At 37.8% G+C, this 18,682-nt stretch overlaps 5 protein-coding genes across 15 annotated transcripts; 4 read left to right on the plus strand and 1 right to left on the minus strand.

Moving 5' to 3' along the window:
* The first annotated feature begins 33 nt into the window (after positions 1 to 33).
* On the plus strand, positions 34 to 10,879 carry LOC100742920 (odorant receptor 24a-like). 2 transcript variants are annotated; one of them, XM_024370956.2, is made up of 5 exons: positions 34 to 610; positions 842 to 1,474; positions 1,653 to 1,831; positions 4,709 to 4,714; positions 10,868 to 10,879. In XM_024370956.2, exons 1-3 carry the CDS (start codon positions 362 to 364, stop codon positions 1,824 to 1,826), a joined length of 1,056 nt encoding a protein of 351 aa, XP_024226724.1. In that variant the 5' UTR covers positions 34 to 361; the 3' UTR covers positions 1,827 to 1,831; positions 4,709 to 4,714; positions 10,868 to 10,879. The 2 variants fall into 2 exon arrangements, with proteins under 2 accessions (XP_024226724.1, XP_003493307.2); XM_003493259.4 differs by lacking the exons at positions 4,709 to 4,714; positions 10,868 to 10,879 and adding exons at positions 1,886 to 2,038; positions 2,096 to 2,443 and having other exon boundaries at positions 1,653 to 1,760.
* Positions 2,624 to 9,722, plus strand: LOC100743041. Of its 3 annotated transcripts, none has more exons than XM_024370945.1 (14): positions 2,624 to 3,204; positions 3,495 to 3,825; positions 4,361 to 4,698; positions 4,804 to 4,976; positions 5,128 to 5,230; positions 5,350 to 5,642; positions 5,705 to 5,952; positions 6,850 to 7,273; positions 7,350 to 7,442; positions 7,536 to 7,808; positions 7,991 to 8,110; positions 8,367 to 8,468; positions 8,551 to 8,681; positions 8,802 to 9,033. In XM_024370945.1, exons 2-14 carry the CDS (start codon positions 3,551 to 3,553, stop codon positions 9,031 to 9,033), a joined length of 2,805 nt encoding a protein of 934 aa, XP_024226713.1. In that variant the 5' UTR covers positions 2,624 to 3,204; positions 3,495 to 3,550. The 3 variants fall into 3 exon arrangements, with proteins under 3 accessions (XP_024226713.1, XP_033179421.1, XP_012246804.1); XM_033323530.1 differs by having other exon boundaries at positions 3,511 to 3,825; XM_012391381.2 differs by lacking the exon at positions 2,624 to 3,204 and having other exon boundaries at positions 3,551 to 3,825; positions 8,802 to 9,722.
* LOC100743160 (pyruvate dehydrogenase E1 component subunit alpha-1, mitochondrial-like) lies at positions 10,764 to 12,716 on the plus strand. The gene is made up of 5 exons (XM_024370958.2): positions 10,764 to 10,943; positions 11,083 to 11,301; positions 11,358 to 11,606; positions 11,674 to 11,919; positions 12,017 to 12,716. Exons 1-5 carry the CDS (start codon positions 10,812 to 10,814, stop codon positions 12,164 to 12,166), a joined length of 996 nt encoding a protein of 331 aa, XP_024226726.1. The 5' UTR covers positions 10,764 to 10,811; the 3' UTR covers positions 12,167 to 12,716.
* LOC100743280 lies at positions 12,556 to 16,593 on the plus strand. 7 transcript variants are annotated; one of them, XM_024370951.2, is made up of 8 exons: positions 12,556 to 12,692; positions 12,773 to 12,929; positions 13,291 to 13,461; positions 13,587 to 14,096; positions 14,180 to 14,352; positions 14,449 to 15,111; positions 15,269 to 15,685; positions 15,768 to 16,593. In XM_024370951.2, the coding sequence occupies exons 3-8, from the start codon at positions 13,425 to 13,427 to the stop codon at positions 16,323 to 16,325; spliced, it is 2,358 nt and encodes a 785-aa protein (XP_024226719.1). In that variant the 5' UTR covers positions 12,556 to 12,692; positions 12,773 to 12,929; positions 13,291 to 13,424; the 3' UTR covers positions 16,326 to 16,593. The 7 variants fall into 7 exon arrangements, with proteins under 7 accessions (XP_024226719.1, XP_024226721.1, XP_024226723.1 ...); XM_024370953.2 differs by lacking the exon at positions 12,773 to 12,929 and having other exon boundaries at positions 12,557 to 12,692; positions 13,377 to 13,461; XM_024370955.2 differs by having other exon boundaries at positions 12,616 to 12,929; positions 15,299 to 15,685.
* Positions 16,435 to 18,651, minus strand: LOC100741275 (leucine-rich repeat-containing protein 59). 2 transcript variants are annotated; one of them, XM_033323533.1, is made up of 6 exons: positions 18,268 to 18,651; positions 18,036 to 18,095; positions 17,836 to 17,958; positions 17,291 to 17,504; positions 17,008 to 17,196; positions 16,435 to 16,929 (listed from the first exon to the last, which is right to left on the minus strand). In XM_033323533.1, the coding sequence occupies exons 1-6, from the start codon at positions 18,355 to 18,357 to the stop codon at positions 16,649 to 16,651; spliced, it is 957 nt and encodes a 318-aa protein (XP_033179424.1). In that variant the 5' UTR covers positions 18,358 to 18,651; the 3' UTR covers positions 16,435 to 16,648. The 2 variants fall into 2 exon arrangements, with proteins under 2 accessions (XP_033179424.1, XP_012246777.1); XM_012391354.3 differs by having other exon boundaries at positions 17,008 to 17,208; positions 18,268 to 18,650.
* Positions 18,652 to 18,682: the final 31 nt, after the last annotated feature.

Below are 18,682 nucleotides of genomic sequence, written 5' to 3' on the forward strand. Positions count from 1 at the left end.
CCTTTTTATTATTATTAATGCTCGAGAACAAGGAAATGATTCTTAGAAATTTTACAAGTTTCAACGCACATTTTCAAAATTGCTTTCGTAACGTTTAATTTAGCTATGCTTTACGCGACGGAGGATGCGAAAGAACAAGCGCATAAACTGTTGGATAAAATATTTAGCATTGCTGATCAATTTCAAGTAATTTACCAACTTCAGAAGATAAATTATACATTGTTATCAAGCGGTCGATTGATATATAATGGCAAAGCAGAACAGCGTAATATGTATCGATCGATCGTTATTCAGATGTAACTTGTCTTGGGAATGATGCTTATGCATTGATTCAGGTAGAATTGCCGTCGCAATTTCAACGATGTCGAAAGAACTAAAAATATATAGAAAGTATGCTAGTTTCGTAAAACGTTTTCTCCTCCTTAGTGGGATGTGTCCGATTACGAAGAAGCGGGATGTATTTTATCGGTGCATATCAATTTGGTCGATATTTTCCTCTTTCATTTCACTCTGCGTCGTAGGAAATTTTTGCTCACAGAATGTTCAGAATATCGCTTTGCTTACCGCTTCGTTTTCCCTCTTCTGTGCCATATTGAATACAACTATGAAGGTTTGTAAGTTTATCTACATATATTTTAAAAGAATCCATTTCATTCATATAACCGAATTGTCACTTCTAACATTTAAATGTGTCATACGTATCCTGCCTTCAAATTCAACGAATCCGAGTTGTAGGCAAACAAAGATATTCAAGATACGTGATTCAATTTATGTAATTGAAACATGAACGATCGAAATTTTTTATCGACATTTTACAACAAGATACTTTTTGCTTTTTTAGGCTTGCTGCTTTTTCATCTATCAAAATAAACTGCAACAAGCAAATGATATACTCAGTTCTATGTTGGAACAAGCACTAAGCGAAACAGATATAGGATCAATAGCTTTTTCCTGGGTTCGAACGTTTTATCGATTGATTTATCTACAGTTTACGTTAATGGCAATCAACAGCACTATACACGCATTTAAACCGTTGATTACGAGAATACTTTACAACGCGAACAATACAACAAATCTACAATATCCTTTACCCTTTCCTGCAAGTTATCCTTGGACGATTGATTCAATGTTAGTCTGGCAATTGCATTATCTCTTTGATTTGAATATTGTTTGGAATATAATCTCTGTATCTACCGGTGTAGATGGATTTTTCAGCTTTTGCTTATTTCGTATATCGGTAATGTTACGTTTGTTGGGTTTTGAGTTCGAGATGAGATTTTCAACTGACGAGAAGAATAAGGCGAATAAAGAGTATGAGGAGAATCGTAAACGGATCTTTCAAGAATGCGTCAACAAGCACGCTCTGTTACTGAAATGTCGAGACATTGTTCAAGAAGCTTACGGACCCGTCATACTATTAACAACAATAACGAGCGCAACGAGTCTATGTACTTTAATATTTCAGGTTTTGCAGGTGAGAGTCCCGATAAAGATAATCGAGAAAATACTTTGCACAACATCTGTTTACTATTTACATATTTAAGCTCAGTTAAATTTGAGATTCTATCGATTTTCATTTGGCCTTCTTTCTATGCATGCGTAAATATCTATAATAACTAAAACGATTACTTAACGGGTTGGTTGTTTGACAGGTTAAAGGACAAATTATGGGTAAAATCATAATGTGTACTGTTTTCATTTTTATGAAATTATTACAAACGTTCCTGTACGCCTGGCCTGCAGACGTAATTCTTATTGAGGTTCGTAGATGTACTTGCTTGTTGTCGTCTCGAGTTATCGTCATCTCAAATTGTTCCTTAAACTAGCGAACGTCGATTATACGTAGACTTGCAATCAGCCTCCTTAATCTTCGTTTCCTTCGTAGAGCGATCGTTTTCGTCACAAGGTTTATTTTAGCGATTGGTACAAACACAAGGATACTAGTTTCGCAAAAGGCTTTACGCTGATATTAGCACAGAGATCGATAGTTCTGAAAGCGTGTGACTTGATGCAAGTTTCATTGGATCTTTTTGTTAAGGTAATCTATCTTTCGATTTAATCATTTTCAATACACCTGTCTCGTGTATATTTCCAGGTTTTGAATACCGCAGTATCCTACTATTTCTTGTTAGAAACCATTGATAAGGATAAATAATATAAATGAAATTGGTACTGATATAGTATCACGATAGTAAGAGTACCTAATAATGATGATTACGATGATAATAATAGGGGAAAAAGACATCGAAAAGAAAAAGCATAATAGCTTTGTAAAATACAGTTTTCGACGATCTTTAAGCTGCAAAACGATTTGTACGAATTGTGTATTTGCCTAATCATAAGTAGAGCAACAGTAAGCTACCAAGTCAACGCTGTTTTTTCTCTTCTTTCTTGGTAGATGGTAAATAAAAGCAAGATAATGCGTATTACAAATATATTTCAAGTTTGTAGTCTATTCTTTGAAAGTTTACAATCAAACCTAATCCATTTTTTGTATTCTAAATGGATTAAGATAATAAGTAAAAATATTTTCATCCGTTCATTTCGTTGCTTGCTTGCTTGCTTTCTTTCTTTCTTTCTTTCTTTCTTTCTTTCTTTCTTTCTTTCTTTCTTTCTTTCTTTCTTGCTATCTTCCTTTCCTCCTTCTCCGTTTTTTCTTCCTCTCTTTTCGTAATGATTAACAAATTTCACCTTTATGATTATCGTTCTAGAAATCTGCAAGGATAGGTTCAAGTTCGTACCAACAAGTACGTACCGTTTTGACATTTATTGGTCTGTTTGTGACATGTTGTGCGACGCTCCAGTTATCCATTCGGTTATCTACAAACATATATGTACATACACGTATATAGTATATATCTAAGTATACATGGATATTTGATAGAGAATGTACGGAATAAATGGGGCGATGCACGGAAGAGACACGAAACAGGCTGAGAAGAATTGCCGAGGAGGTCGACTTATCGTGATCGGCTCATTGCGAATTGCGATTTTCGTTTATACTCATGTAAACTGATAGACGCGATATCGAGAAAGATATTACCGAATCACGCGACGTTGCGGCGCGGGACGTTCTTGTACTTTCTTTGTTCTCCTCTTTAAGGCCTGTGGTATTCGACCGCGTGCCCGCCATACCATATCTCTCGTTCTACACTTAACCTGCGTTTTCTGCTCTTTTTCGCCTTATATTTTTTCCATCTTCCGGTAAGTTAATTGAACTTATTATTATTATCTTTATTTCTATTTTTCAATCTCTCAATTGTGTTATATTACTTTATGTATGTTTTATTCTCTTTTACAATCGTCATTATTATTCCTTCTCCCTCTTTGCTAACTATTTCTACATCTTTTTCCTCTAAACTCTTGGTCCTTTTTTTAATTCGTCACACATTACATATTTACTTTTACTTCTAAGTATTACAGTTTGAGACTGCCAAGACTTAAGAAAGCAGGGATATTTCGCATAAAAAAGTAAATTAATTTTCATCGTTTACATTTTCTCGTTAAAAGGAAAAGATCGTTTCTAACGAAGACGAGAGACTCGTACAGTATGAATAATAAAGAGGACGATGAAAATGCGAAATTAGACGGTTGTTTAAAGCTAAACATCTGTTCTCGCAAAAGGAACATGTTCGAGGAATACTCTAAGATCTTTCGTATCTTATTGGCAAGTTGGAAAGAAAATTACGGTCAACTTCGCAACGATGAATTTAACGAAAACTTAGAAGACCTGATTTTACCGAGCAACGAAGACTGGCGTTACCGAGTCTATTATCGACTGGTTGAACTGCAAAGAGAATGCGACGTCGATTTTGTAAAAAGAAGGTAATGAAGCTATCTTTACGGCCGTAAACGATGAGTTTACGAATGAGTTTTCACTTGAAAAGGATCGTCAAAAACGCGTGCACATCGATCAGTTACTCCTACTCGAAGAGGTTGCTTCTACTTATAAATAGTTGTTAATCATTTTATGGCCTTAGATACGTAACCTGCGCTTTGCAAATTCAAATAACGATACGAATGTCGCTTTTCTTTTCCAACCTGAATTCGTTCAATATCGATCGATCTGTTTCTATATTTTGTCGATTTAATTTTGGACTGTGCGCATCCGACTTGATTTTCCTTTTTAACCATTAATCTTGACACGCTCATGTTCGTTCCGTATGACTGAAACTGTAGAGAGATTCGAATTAATCGGACCATGTCGATAGTACGTTTTGATCTTTGTACAAAAGTACAAACAAACGAAAACTACAAATAATGGAGAAGTAAGTAAGACGCGTTTCGCGAAACCCTGTCGTGAATCTAATTCAATGACAATAAGGGAATGGTGTATACATAAGTAGTAATGAAACCGAAGGGTCGAAGAAACCGGATTGGGGACGGAAATGGAAACGAAGTTGGAAGCGGAAAGGAATCGAAAGAAGAACGATTGGGAATGGGAGCCAAAGAAGCATGGACACAGTTTGACGATGGTTAAGCCTAGAAAATATGGAAGCGAAGAATCGAAGGGAGGATCGTTGATGAGCGTCGATAGGATCAGCGGTTCGATGATAGAATCATGCGTTCAACCAGGTTGGCGCGTTAACGATATTCTGTTAGCCGCGAAAGTTCTTCGGAAAGTGCAGCCTTCTCCTATGTACTCGGACGAGGCCGAGATGCGTCGTGTATTTGGACTTGTCTACGACGTTCTCAGATGTAAGTCGAGGAACGAGTCCACGCGTTCTCATCCGATTACGAATTTCACGTTCGAATTTTTCTCTCGTCGCATTCCATAATTTTCTGTTCTTTCGTATAATTTAGACAAAAAGATATTCGTTCGTGCCTTGGAGGATATAGGATTTTGGCAGCATAATAACGCGATCAAAGATCGAGAAAAGATCGTTTGGTTGTTGCTGTACGATTTACAAGGAAGAAAATTTGCGAAGCCACAGTTCGAGACCGCCAATTTCGAAGAACGCGAGAAGATCTTTGAGGTACGATTTCTTTTTTCTCCTTTTGCTTCGTTTCATTCTCCCGCGCTTTTTCACCTTTTACTCTACTTGTCTCTCTGTTACCGATCTCCACCCCTGCATATGTACGCGTGTATTGAAAATGTATTCGACACGTTGAAATTGTACGTATCAGGCTGCTGGCTTAGCGGATGTCGAGAACGCTCTTCTGAATGTGAAGACTCGCCTCGCGGCAAGTATTTCCAGGCTACGGATCCGCGGCTCTGCCCTCAACCTCGGTGAATATTTTTCCTCCGACGTGATAGAACTTTGGTAGAGACTGACAATGAGTATCTAGCTAAAGAAAACAGCGTCTATATATGTATTTATTATTACTGTTATATTCCAAATCTGAAAGATGAATTGTTGCCGAGCCAATTGCGCGTTATCGAAGGCGTCGCTTGGGGTGTACAAGCTAGGATCGCTTCCGGATGGATAAACAGCATGAAAATCGTCAACAAGATAGAATTCCTGGAGGAAATGTCGAAACTGAAATTGACGTATTGCGAAAGCAAAGGAGCGAAGGTAGAACTTGAAGAGAATGAGTATGCGTTCGATCCTATTTGTCCGAAGATGGTTCATTTACACGAAAGCATGCGGGAAATGCTGGCTGTTTCCAGTATCGTTCGTGATCACCGTTTCGTATTTCTGGTAGGTAGCCGAGAAACCAAGAAGATGCTTTAACTTTAACCATGGCTCGTTCGAATGAACAGGAAAGATCATTGTGTATTGGCGCGGCAGCGTTGGTACAGGCGATTCGCGTCGGTCGAGTCTACGGCCCGGTCATTTTAACGCATTCCCTTGCACCTCGACACACTGGATATCTGGCTGGTCTTTTGGCCGATATCGAGCACGCTGGTAAACTCCTGGCCTTTGGAGCTGGCGATCGTCGTTGCGAGTACGAGACTTACCTGAAAAACCTCGGCATCACCTTGCAACGGTGTCACGTCTTCTCCGAAAAGTATCTTTCCAATTTCTTTTTATTGAGTATCAGTTTTATTAAAAGTATCTTTTTATTCATTCGTAGACTCGATATTTTCTTGTTAACACGTTCATCGCCCAGCGTGTTTCGGCTATGTTTCCTGCGGGGCCCAAATCCGACCGTGGCTACGTCCAGTGACCCGCTATGTCACTTCGAGCCCGTACCCATCGTCATAAGGCCAGATTGGAACATTAAAACTATTTCTTATTTTTATTACTTAAGTGTAGCTATGGTAAATGTCTAGACTAGGGTATTGGGTCTTTTCCCAACATTCCAGATGGGAAATCCCGATGTTCTTTCATCTCCGACAAATATATTTAGTTCTGAAATGGAGAAAGCGATAAACTTTCCAGCTAGAGTATTCCGAGGGATCTCATAGATATCTCAGATCTTTGATTTAGTCGAGACGCATACTTGTGAGACGTACATCAGTGATTTTTTCATCCTCAAAATGTTCAGTAAGCAGTATGAAAATATATTTGGATAAAATGTTCAGTAAACAGTGTGAAGATATATTTGAAAGTGAGGAGAGTAGTGATGACGAAGTAGTGAATTTTAGAAAAAAAATTATAAATAGAATTTCATCGAGTTCGAATATTGAGGAAGCCACGGTCGGATTTGGGCCCCGCAGGAAACATAACCGAAACACGCTGGGCGACGAACGTGTTAACTCGAACAAGAAGAGCGTCACCATACGTTGGTAACGGCGCCCCCACGGAAGTATACCCGTCGCACGAATATGTGCAACGTGGCGACGAACGTGCCTCGTTCAGTGCGGACATGACTCAAATACACGCGTTTCATCGATGTATAAAACTTCGCATTGGATCTGTTAAACGAAACGTTTTAATACACGAATGATTTATATTTCCTTAGGTACGCGTCTCATCTGACGACGAGCGAATCAGAGAGGGCCACCGTAGTGTTAGCGGTGCCATCGTGTACCTACACAGGGGTCAGAGATATCGTCGATCTTGCAGTGGCACGAGGTGGAGACGTGGATCTTCTCGAATCGTTAACGGATGGCTATACCAACAGCCTTCACGACGACATTGACGACAACTACGAACGACAGGATAACAATTGCGAAGACGAAAAGAATTATAACGATCATGAACAGTGGCGTACTTTCTTGACCGATCAAATGTCCACTTTGAAATATACTTTGACCAGGCCAAATGTACAATTCGTCGTATACGAAGTGCACACGATTTTACCTTCAGAGACAACGGAGATGGTTCGGCAGGTGGTAGACTGCGTTAATCGGATGGCCATGGAGAAGTACATTCGCGAACATCCGGTAAAATATCCATAAACTCATTGCTTTTAGCTTGCTAGTTCGTATCGGTTATAAGGTGCTTCGTTATTTATCGCAGAGGAAAGCGCCGAAGGAATCATCGAAATTGGTCAAGATGGACGAGGAATTGCGAAAAGACGATCATACCTCGACACTGTCCGCGAACATTACCGTAAGGTTTATCTTGATGTAATATAGCAGTACGATAGGTTCTATCCGCGCTTCCTTTCATAAGCTCGTTGAAAGATTTTTCTTAAAATATAAGATCCCAGACAGCGATCTCTTCGAAGTGAGCAGCATCGACGATATTTACGGAGAGAACGTTAGTGATATGTTAAATCCAGGATGCTTTCTCGTGGTAATAAAACGAAAAGAAATGGTGCAATTCGACTCGCTGTTTATGATCAAAGTAGCAGAATCGAAGGGTTTGTTCGGCGATCCGAAAGCGCAACAGCGATCGAAGCAGGAGTCCGTCATCGATCAGTCGATTCGGCAATCCTTGCAAACAGGCGCACAAAAACGAGCAAAGCGTGTCAAGGTTGGTTTCGCCTTTTTAAATATTTTTAACTCGACTACTCTATCTTACTATATCTTCCTTTTCATTTCGAGAATCTCCATCGCAACAAATATACGTATACAATCAACTGTGCGTATGAACTTCTTAACATTTGAATTGGAAGAATACTTCACACGCTCTTGGTTTCTCTTCTCTACTTGTAGGTGGAGATCGAGCGTATAATGGCACATACGTACTCCTCGTTATCGAAAAGCGTACAAGAAAATCAGATTTGTCCACGGCACAAACGATGCGCCAGTTGGGAGGAAGCGACTGGATTGCAGGTAGAGGAAGCATGCTCCATTCACGATGATGCATAGAAACAGAAACGTTTACGTTCGCGTTTTAACCACGCACGAGTTTGCAGTGGTAATCGCGTATTGGTAGAAAGCGAAATTTCAATTTTTCAATATGCTTAATTTATTTAAATGTACAGCTACTCATCTTCCGTTGACTATTTTTGCTTAATACGCAATTTCACATCCTGATTCTATCGTTAGCCGATACTTTAACCGATATTGTACGTCCATATATCTACAGGTATTCGAAAATGCAAAGTTAGACGTTAAAACGTGGCGAAAGCAAAAGAATAGTGCGAATCCTTCGAACACACCTCTATACGCAACTTCGTCACGGAAAAAGGTAGCTAACTATTATAAGTATTAATATAAGTACTTGTAATTTTACATTACAATACATATGATCGCTATTTTGAAACATCCAGGAATTAGAAGCGATACGCTCGATCTTTTCACCGCAATCCGAATTCAAAGCGTCCACGTTGCATACAGAGCCGAAGCAAAAGAGATCTTCGTCCACATTGACTAACTCGCTCAACATCGAATCTCTGCCCCGGTAATTCTCATCTCGTTAATTCGATTTCTTCTTCTTTAAATCGATTTCTTTTTCTTTTCGTGAATCACCTAAATGTCTTTGTCATTCTCATTAAATTGTTTTATACTTATCGACATATAGCGAGGAATGGAGCCATGCTACTTCGTCGATTTTGAGGTCACCGATTGTTGCTAGAGCGGCGCGTCTTATTCGTCTGGAGGATTCCATCGATAGCGAGAATTACGAGGAAGCGAAGAAGCAGACGCGATCAAAGACAGGCCACCGATACTGGGCATCGAGGAAGACGTCTCGTCTATTACATCCTGTTGGATCACCATCCAATGTGTACAGCTCGCTCTTTGATATCGTTTAAGATAATTACCGGGACGCTTACACATGTTCGAGACGTTGTTCGCTCGAAGATATATCGTTCCTGACCTTTTTTCGAATTTCTAGCTATTTAAAATCAAGATTGTACGAAAATATCCAACACGAAATGTTCAAAGCACACCGGTTGCGGTCAAACATACAAAATAAATCAATTATTCGTAGTATTGAAAGTTTAATAAAGTCGCAGTAATGGTTCCGCATATTATACATATTATATTTATCGGTGACAATAATCTCTTTAGATATTCTGAATATGACAAATCAAATGAAAAATTTCGCAGTATGGAAATAAAAGAAGTTAGAAGAATAGCGCGTGGCGTGCTGTTATACGAATAACGAGAAAGGAGAGAAAATTGACAGCAAACAGAGTTTCGTTTTCATTGAGAGCCTGTTAGCGTATAATTTATACGTACAATTATATGTAATGTTGGTTGCTATGAGATCCATGGTATTTATGGAATCTATGGGAATGGAATTGAAGGATGTAAATGTGGATATATGAACTATGCATTTGTGCGTTTGGATGCGAGTTAAGGAAATTGCCACCAGTGAATCGTCTTCTAGCGTCGAATACGGCTGAAAAGGTGTTGCAAATGTGATTTCGAAAGTAACCTGTTTGGAAAAATGAAACTGAAACAGAAGAACTACCAATAAAAGAAAAAGTTACAATTACGTTTCGCATTTGTTTCCAATCTTCTTCGATCCGTAGAACGATATTTACGATGATACGAAAATTGCAATTTTGATTAATGTTTGAGAAAATTACGAAATCATCGCTTGAAACTTTCATCGATGTTTAACACAGGAAACATCGGACGGCAATCTTAATGCAAATCGATGAACGACAAAAATAATGAATCTCGAATTAAACCTTCGGCATATGAAACAACGAGACGTTATAACTAAATGGTAGCTAAATAGAAGAAGAATGTATCTCTTGAGATTATTGAGAAGTCGTCTGAATCTTCGATATCTCTTTTTTTCTCAACGAAGAAACGTAACTAAAAATGTGGTGTCGGAAACGGTAAAAAATCGCAATTTGCAGTTTCTATACTCTTGAATAACGCCAATAACGAGACAGCAATTAGGATGATTTGATGGAATTACTGGGGGCTCCTCGTTTTCCACTTCACCTAAGACAATAACATTCGTTTGATTTTATTCGTCAAATAATGCACATGCATACAAACGATTAAAAGAAAACTTACGAAATACATATCCATATATTACATAATATACATATACATAGTATAGTACATAATATAGCATATAGTATATATATATATAGTATAAAGGTGCCGTCAGGCTATCAATATATATTGTCAATATTTCAATGTTCTCAATTAGAAGACGAATCGATATGTATTGTCAATACAATATTGTCAATATTTCTTGACAGACCACGTATTTGTTGAAAACATTGGAATATTGACAATATTACGGATTGTTCAAGGGAACCCAAAGTAATAGATGGAAGTAAAAGTAAAATCGCCTGGAATTCAGGTGAATTTCTGTGCCCTGATTGGGGTTTGGTTAGTTGGCAAATAGCAGCTCTGATTCGATCTGCAAAAATGGCGGTAATACTTTCGAGTTGATCCTTTTGTTGTTGCGTCTCTTTTAATAATTATTCGTTTTTTTTTAACCGATAAGAAAGATCTTCATTTAGACACCGGTTCAGACAACAATGGAACGAACACGTGCTTTTCTTGTGTTGCTTAGAAATATGAATTGTATCGTTTGGAGAGCGGACCCTCGGAGAAAATGACAATGAACGAAGAAGAAGCAACTTACGCGTTGAAAACGATGATCTACATCAGACGAATGGAAAACAAGGCGGCGGAATTATATAGATTGCGCTTGATCAACGGTTTCCTTCATTTATATTCTGGTCAGGTAGAATTTACGATTAGCCGAATTAACCGGACGTCGCGTCATCGCGAGAGCGACGATAACAGAAAAAGAAAAGAGAAGAGAGCGAAAGAGAGGAAAGAGAGGAACCATCTGTAAAAAAGAGAACTATGTATTTGCGCAGGAAGCAGTAGCCGTTGGTACAAAGATGTCGATAATGGAAAAGGACAGTTTGATCACAGCTTACCGATGTCATGGTTTCGCAGTGGTATTCGGTGTATCGGCACGAGAAATATTCGCGGAGCTGATGGGTCGTAGGACTGGAATTTCGAAAGGAAAAGGTGGATCTATGCACATGTACGGGAATCAATTTTTCGGAGGCGACGGGATCGTCGGCGGTCAGGTAGAGAAGTGTAACGCTTGTCCTTCTTGATCGGCAAATTAGCTTCTACTTGATAGATACCGGTTGGCGCTGGGTTGGGATTCGCTCAAAAATACAATGGCACGGGTGGAGTTGCTTGGGCGTTTTATGGGGATGGTGCTGCGTCTCAGGGTCAAATCTACGAAGCATATAACATGTCGAAATTATGGAATCTGCCGGTGGTATTTGTATGCGAAAATAATAAGTACGCGATGGGAACGGTAGTGCAGAGGCATTCGGCTAACACCAACTTCTACACGCGAGGAGATCTAATTCCAGGGGTGAAGGTAAGGAAGAGTGGAGAACAAAGAAGAGCAACGCGTTCGTTTCTTTCGCGTGTTTTTCTTATTTCAGGTAGATGGCATGAGAGTGATGGATGTTCGCGAAGCTGTGAAATTTGCTAGAGACTACGCTCTTAGGAACGGTCCGATTCTGCTTGAGATGGTCACCTATCGATACTTTGGTCACAGCATGAGCGATCCTGGCACCTCTTATCGTACCAGAGACGAAGTGAAGAAAATACAAGCTGAACGAGATCCTATCGAGTTATTGACCAAACTGCTCGTGGAGAATGGTGTGAAAACCGAAGCGGAAATTCTTGTAAGACCGCACGCGCGTGTCCGCCTCACCTTCCGTCCGTTACCCCTTCCTCTTCTTTTCACTCTCGCTTGATCCCAACCCACTCCCTGTACATTAGGAAATTAGGAAAAGCACGTACAAAGCAGTGGACAAGGAAATGGAACAAGCTAAAGCCGACCCGTACCCGGAGATGTCAGAAATCGCAACGGATCTTTACGTGAAACCATTGGAAAAAACGCGCGGCAAAGCACCTTGGGAAACTCATTAAAAACGGAATCAAATTTTTCCTCTATACCCTTTTTTGTACTGGTTCTAGATTTATCAGTAAAATAAAGTAATATCGAATCGAAGCATTTTACGTCACGAAATTGGTCGAAATTCATAGAGAAAAAAAAGAACACGTCGTAGAGTATGCTATGCGAGTGGCTATGTTTGTTTCTCACTGGTTTTCTTACTCCGCCAATTGGAATGATCAATTAAAACATATCGCGCTGCGTCAAGTCACGATCGAGAAAAGGAAAGCATGAAGCAAGGAGAATAAAACATGACGAAGACAGAAGGTTATTACAGCAAAAGGGAACGGTTGAAATAGAGTGAGTCAATCGTTCAGAGGAACATTGTATGTATATATGTATGACAGAACGAGAGTAAAAGAAAGAGAGGGAGGAAAGATTCCAGCGAGTAGCGTTAACGAACGACAGCGACAGTCAACGAGACAGTCTTTGCGGGAGCCGCCTTCGGTTGCTCCCACGTGCAGTTCAGCTCGTTGAATCTTAACGAGCTTACATCGAGAGGTAATTGTACATTTTCTGCGTCCAGAAGATACTCTTTAAAAAGATTTCGTTTGGGCAATAAAGTTGTCGATTGATAATAGCGATCGAATCGAGCAGCACAAGTGAGAAAACTTAAGAGAATCTGCGTAATGTTTATCGCGAAAAATGAAGCAAAATCAGATAAATATCAACCGTTCCTCGATACGACGATTTGAAACGATTTAAAATACGGCAGTAGACACAGCAAAGAACTTACAGGTGAGATTGTTTGACCATCGATTCCGTCATACGATAACCACGACTCAGGATTTGCTTATCATTTGTATTTTATTCGAATGTTAGAACAAACGTAAATGTTTAAAAACGTCATTAAACGATGTTGGTTCGTTTGCACGATCAATGACATTGGGATTAACGTCACTAGTCCTTTAAAAGGGAGAAGGTACGGCAAATCATACCGAATCAGATCGAATCGATCAGAAGTCCTATGCTACAAAAGTGTCAAACTCGAAATCATAATTAATGAAAGCAAATTCCGTTGAATATGACACAAAATTATTATTCATTCTTCCTTTCTTATCGCTTATCTTATTTAACCACATTTCCTGATGAATTTCAGTAGGAGTGATGGTTCGATAACTATTACATATACTGAAAGGATCGATGCGAAATCGTTGCTAGGAAACATATTTTTTTATCCGAGAGATCAACGATCGAGAAAGAGAGGAAAATCGAATAAGGAACGAAATTACGATGGGGCTCAACGCGGAGCTTACTGCTATTCTTCGAGGTAAATGAAATGTTAACAGACGTCACATATATATTATGTATATATATATATTTATTATTGTAATCGTTTTAATCAACATCGACCGGATCGACATGAAACTACATACGTATATTTATTCACGATAGATGTAGTGCAATTTTTGGAATGTCTCCACGATGTAAAACTCCCATTGAAATTAGAGAACATTCGAGACAATCTATTGGTACGTTCGAAAGATACGCTAACGATGTTCGTAATAGAGAGAATCGGAAGACCGGCATCTCCAGAACCGTATTTAAATATGAACGCAACCGGATCGAAAGGTTTGATGGCAGCTACACTGAAAACGGAAACCGAGCTTCAAGAATACGTAGGAGCAGAGGAATACCATGAGATGCAAAAGCCACAGCAACAACAAGATTATTACGAGACCTTTCAGGGTGTCGAATCGACGAATAATACTATTGTACTCTCGACTCATGAAACGATCGATAATATTCAAAATAAAGGAGAAGAGGTTGAAAATACGCTGATGGACATTTACGCGAATTTCTCAGCAACGGAAACGAAAAGTAAATGTAAGATGTGTGGCCCTCTTTATAGGAAGGAAGGAAAGAAATTGTTCGTTTTCGAACAATATCGAGCTTGTTGGGTTGGTAAGTTGAATTCTCTCGATGATCGATATCGATGTGATCAAAACACTGCATGTAACGAAGCAATTTCTATGCAAATGCGATAGGTTTGGTTGGATTGCATCTATTAATTTACGGAAACGATCGTGACAATCGGCCGTGCACGATTTTGCCAATTCAGGGCTACATGGCACGAGCTGCTCCAAATGCGATTCCTCGAGACCAACGTCGAAGCGAATCTACTTTTGAGATTTTCCGTCCTGGTAATAGAACTTTCCAGGTACTCAAATATTTCTCATAAAATATACTATAGATATAGAAATGGAAATAAATGAAAAGGTTAATAAATTGAATGTAAAGTTCAACGTTATTTCAGTTTTCTGCAAAAACTCGGAAGGATATGGAACAATGGGTAACGAAAATTTGTGAATTAGGAGGCGAGAAGAATGATTATAAAGAGACAACAAAACAAATGGACGCGAACATCGTCGCAAATGGTGCTACCAAACAACCGAATGACCAAGAAGACTCGAGTTGCAAGCAAGAGCTTCCCGATAAATCTTCGACCGATCCAATCGTTGATCGATCCAATGAAGATACTAATGAAGGAAGAGGACTGGATGATTCTCACGAATCGGCCAATATTTCTATTCCTTCGCCTGCCACTGGCCCTTCCGAAGCTATTGTTTCTATTTCTTCTCGCCCACATTCCTCAACTCCTCCTCCGTTACCAGCTCGAATCTCCCGAAAATTACCGATACCGTCCCCTCAACATTCGTCTTACGAACTTCCTGACGAAGAGGAAGACGATATTTACCATAAGATCGAAGATTTTAGAGAGACGATACAATACGCAAACGTCAAAAACAAACATGAATCTGATGAAAAAGGGAAAAAAGGAAATTTCGAAATTGTTACGAAAAAATCAATTGGCTCGCGAAACGAATTAACGTATGACGATACCATCGATAACATTGCAACGTTGAAAGATAAAGTTGTAGATGAACAAAGTAAATTTCTATCGTACGATCAAGGCGAGGTGATTATAGTATATTTTGCACACATTTATTTCTTTATTCGTTTTTTTATTCTTACCTGCTCTGTTACTCGTTCTTTCTTTTTTCTTACTCTATCATCTACATTTTTATATTATATTTATGTATGCATTTCACAATTACATCATCTTCCGTATATAGACTGTAATTCGCAACTCAAAATCGATCAAGGTTCGAACAACGGAGAAAGTGGAGGAATCGGCAAAGTCACCGCAAAAGAAATCGTTTTTGGACAGAGTGAGAAGTAAAAAGGAATCTCCGAGAAAAATTGAGAAAAAGACGAAGCATAAAACTGCGACCTCTCCATCGCAGCCGCCGGCGCCGCTCTCGCAACTTTCATTGTCATTGGCAAACAATCACGAATCATCGAGTTACTACGATGACGTATCTGAGTTGATAAATGTTGAGCAAGAAATTAACCGTTTCGAGAAAGAACAATCAGAGTATACTTGTCCACCTCCTCCCAGGCCGATCTATGTGAAACCACCGATAATCGAAAATGTAACCGATGCGGATGAATTTTATGATGACGTCGCGTATCGCGATAAATCACATCAAGTAAGAATTTTCTATCTCTTAATCTTTCCGTTTTATTTTTTTTCCTTTGATGTCGCTTGCTTCGATAGCATTATTTTTAAAGACATGTTCAATGAATTTACAGCAAATTACAAAGAAATCAAATCTCTTTCACAATCTCGTTCGCACGGATGCTGATCGGCCTGCTTTCTGCGAGAAACTAGACGTCTCGCAGCAATCATTCGAAGATAACGAGCATTATAAAATGCCACGACCCGAATCGCATTATCCTAGATGTCTTCCTGTTGATCAACAAGTTGACGATTTGTATGACGACGTTGCTATACTCGCAGAATTTACGGCACGACAAAAGGAAGTTCTTAATAACAGAGATAACGAAAACGCAACAAGATCTCAAATCAGTCCCGAAAAAAAGGCGTGGAATCGATTTGTTAGCGGGAAAAGATCAAAAACGGTTGATTCAACGGTTACCGAAACGAATAGCCGAGTTTTAAACGAGACAGAGGATTCATCGGATGACTTTGGCGAACAACACAATACTTCGAGAATGAATACCTTTCAAAAATTGATTAGTAGAATGGAAAACTCTCTTGGCAAAGCACCCTCTAGGACAACATCGTCGATATTATTAAATAAAACAAATCTCACAAAATATGTGTAGCATAAATAATAATTCGAAAAGAAACGTGTATTCGCAGTTCACGTATTCAAATATATGACCAAAGAAATAATACGTTAGTATATTTAAAAGTAAGTAGTATATTTCAATATATCTGTATTAATAAGAATCTTTTATTTTTTAAAATAAATAACATTCTTTAACTTGTATATGTAATCCTAATATGACGTACCGTAAATATTCGGATACACGATCGAATTTATAAGTTTCAACGATGATAGATTTCATTCGTTATTTGTAAGTTGTACTTCAAAAAGTAATTATGCCCAATACATTTAATCGTATCGTTTTATCTTATAAAACGCTTATTTATTCGCTGGAATGTCCATCTCTGTTTTAAAATTTTTCTCATATGCATGATATAAATTATCGCAAATATTAATCACTGCTTGTATAAAAGAGTCAAATACATCGGTACTATATTTCTGAAATGCTTTTAAATGTATACCTGTCTTAGATTCTATGTACTCTATAAACAATTCTGACTGTTTCGAATACAATGGAAGAATCACAATCATCAATGTGAGTGCTAAACCAAACAAAAAAAGCCATGAGATCATGGACATAAAAAATCGATGTGCATTTCCTAGAACATCAATCAAAATATTATAAAATACTATTTGCATTTCTAAATTGTTCGGTACAACACATCTTGGTACGTTACCTTTAGTTTCATGTGTTTTATCAGCTTGGTTTCTATTGTGCGTGATTATCAGAGGTTCTATTTTGTCTTCATCTATTAGTGATACCTCGCTCGATTGATTAGATCCATTTTCATCTAAATTTTGCTTATTATTCTTATCCAATATCTTCTTCTTCTTTTTCCTCCCTCCTTTTTTTGTTGGAACAGGACCTGTTTCCATATCTGCTATAAATAAATGTGTTAATAGCGTCTAATATGTAGGAGCTATTTTAAGAGACTGGTATATTTTAATTTTGAACATTACCTGTAATGGCATTTAATCTCCGTAATTTTTCTTCTTCGATAGTAAGTTTCACACTTGACAAATAAGTGACAATGTTACGAGCACAAGCTTGGCATTCACTCAAATTACTACAAGGACCAGCAACACTAGCCACAGCAGGAGTTAAAGGATTTTCCTTTAAATCTAACCATCTTAAACTTTTTAATTCGCTTAAACTAAGTGGTAATCTGCTTATCTGTAAGATCATTCTACTATTATTTACATGCTTAACATTGTTGTAACACAGTTTAACACTGTTCCAGTCTTTCAGATAAAAACCATGTCCTAAAGGAATTTCTTTCCGATGTTTTGATAGCATTGCAATTAATTTCTCCAGGGTCTAAAAACTGAAACTGAGTTTTAGAGAAAGAAATTTCTTTCGTCACTGCTTTTATTCAAAAGCTTCAAACAATATGTATGGAACAGTCTCAAGTGTGACAATTCAGGCTGTGAAAGCCTCAAATCTCTTATTATTTACATGATCTAGATTTATTTAAAAAATTTATGATGTAATAGTTTTGATTTACTTGATTTGCATAAAGATCTAAATGTTTCAGTCGCTTCAGTTCTCCAAAATTTTCAGGGATTTCTGTCAACATGTTTCTACTAAGATCTAGTATGACTATTTGCTTAAGGTCAACAAAAGTACTCTGAAATAAATTATTAATAAAATTACTTTAAAAAGTAATATTACACTAAGTGAAAGTAACAAAATTAAAAAACTTACAGATAAAGAAGTTAAAAGATTATTTGATAAATCCAAATGTGTTGCTTTTTTAATAGTTGCCTGAGAAATATAAGACACATTTTAATACTTTAGTTTAATGTATACAGCGATGTACGTTTTACAGCGTAAAACGATTTAAAGTTATCAAATAAAATATATAAATGAGATTTAATAATTTATCTGACATTTGTTAGATTAGGTAAAATATGTATGTATAAGTTTTTGAACGTACAATTTCTCGAATAGGCACTTCTTTAAGGTCACATAAACTAAGATCTAGCTTTTCGTCTTTTAATCTACTTTTAACTTTCTTTAAATTCATTTTGGTACTGGAAAAAAATTAATTACACACAAACGTCTGGTATTTATGATTTTTTGTGGCGTCACCTTCTGGTAAAGGACATATTGTCTCAAAGTTGAGGAAATTTAATATCACATATTAAAACGGTAAAATATTTTTTGATCTGTCAACTGAATGATACAAAATTTCATACTATTAGTAATGAACAAATTTTCAATAAATATGTATGCACACACGTGGCTAATAAAGACCAATACAAAATGACCACGCATATGTCATTTTCAATTTTCGACTTTTATCTGACAATTCAGCAACTTTTAAAATCACACGACTGTTGGCAGAACTT

This window comes from Bombus impatiens, unplaced genomic scaffold (genome assembly GCF_000188095.3).
Source record: "Bombus impatiens unplaced genomic scaffold, BIMP_2.2 scf_1068, whole genome shotgun sequence".
Lineage (NCBI taxonomy): Eukaryota > Metazoa > Arthropoda > Insecta > Hymenoptera > Apidae > Bombus > Bombus impatiens.

Bases quoted from the DNA above. Each gene is read 5' to 3' on its own strand.
- LOC100742920 (XM_003493259.4), top strand. From the start codon at position 362: ATGTCGAAAGAACTAAAAATATATAGAAAGTATGCTAGTTTCGTAAAA. The intron at 1,475-1,652 runs GTGAGAGTCCCG...GTTGTTTGACAG, and splicing joins TAATATTTCAGGTTTTGCAG to GTTAAAGGACAAATTATGGG. The intron at 2,039-2,095 runs GTAATCTATCTT...GTATATTTCCAG, and splicing joins CATTGGATCTTTTTGTTAAG to GTTTTGAATACCGCAGTATC.
- LOC100743041 (XM_024370945.1), top strand. From the start codon at position 3,551: ATGAATAATAAAGAGGACGATGAAAATGCGAAATTAGACGGTTGTTTA. The intron at 3,826-4,360 runs GTAATGAAGCTA...ATGAAACCGAAG, and splicing joins GTCGATTTTGTAAAAAGAAG to GGTCGAAGAAACCGGATTGG. The intron at 8,682-8,801 runs GTAATTCTCATC...ATCGACATATAG, and splicing joins AACATCGAATCTCTGCCCCG to CGAGGAATGGAGCCATGCTA.
- LOC100743160 (XM_024370958.2), top strand. From the start codon at position 10,812: ATGACAATGAACGAAGAAGAAGCAACTTACGCGTTGAAAACGATGATC. The intron at 11,302-11,357 runs GTAGAGAAGTGT...TCTACTTGATAG, and splicing joins ACGGGATCGTCGGCGGTCAG to ATACCGGTTGGCGCTGGGTT. The intron at 11,607-11,673 runs GTAAGGAAGAGT...TTCTTATTTCAG, and splicing joins ATCTAATTCCAGGGGTGAAG to GTAGATGGCATGAGAGTGAT.
- LOC100743280 (XM_024370951.2), top strand. From the start codon at position 13,425: ATGGGGCTCAACGCGGAGCTTACTGCTATTCTTCGAG. The intron at 13,462-13,586 runs GTAAATGAAATG...TATTCACGATAG, and splicing joins GCTTACTGCTATTCTTCGAG to ATGTAGTGCAATTTTTGGAA. The intron at 15,686-15,767 runs GTAAGAATTTTC...TTATTTTTAAAG, and splicing joins ATCGCGATAAATCACATCAA to ACATGTTCAATGAATTTACA.
- LOC100741275 (XM_012391354.3), bottom strand. From the start codon at position 18,357: ATGAATTTAAAGAAAGTTAAAAGTAGATTAAAAGACGAAAAGCTAGAT. The intron at 17,505-17,835 runs GTAAATCAAAAC...ATGATCTTACAG, and splicing joins TAGATCTTTATGCAAATCAA to ATAAGCAGATTACCACTTAG. The intron at 17,209-17,290 runs GTAATGTTCAAA...TATTTATAGCAG, and splicing joins GAGATTAAATGCCATTACAG to ATATGGAAACAGGTCCTGTT.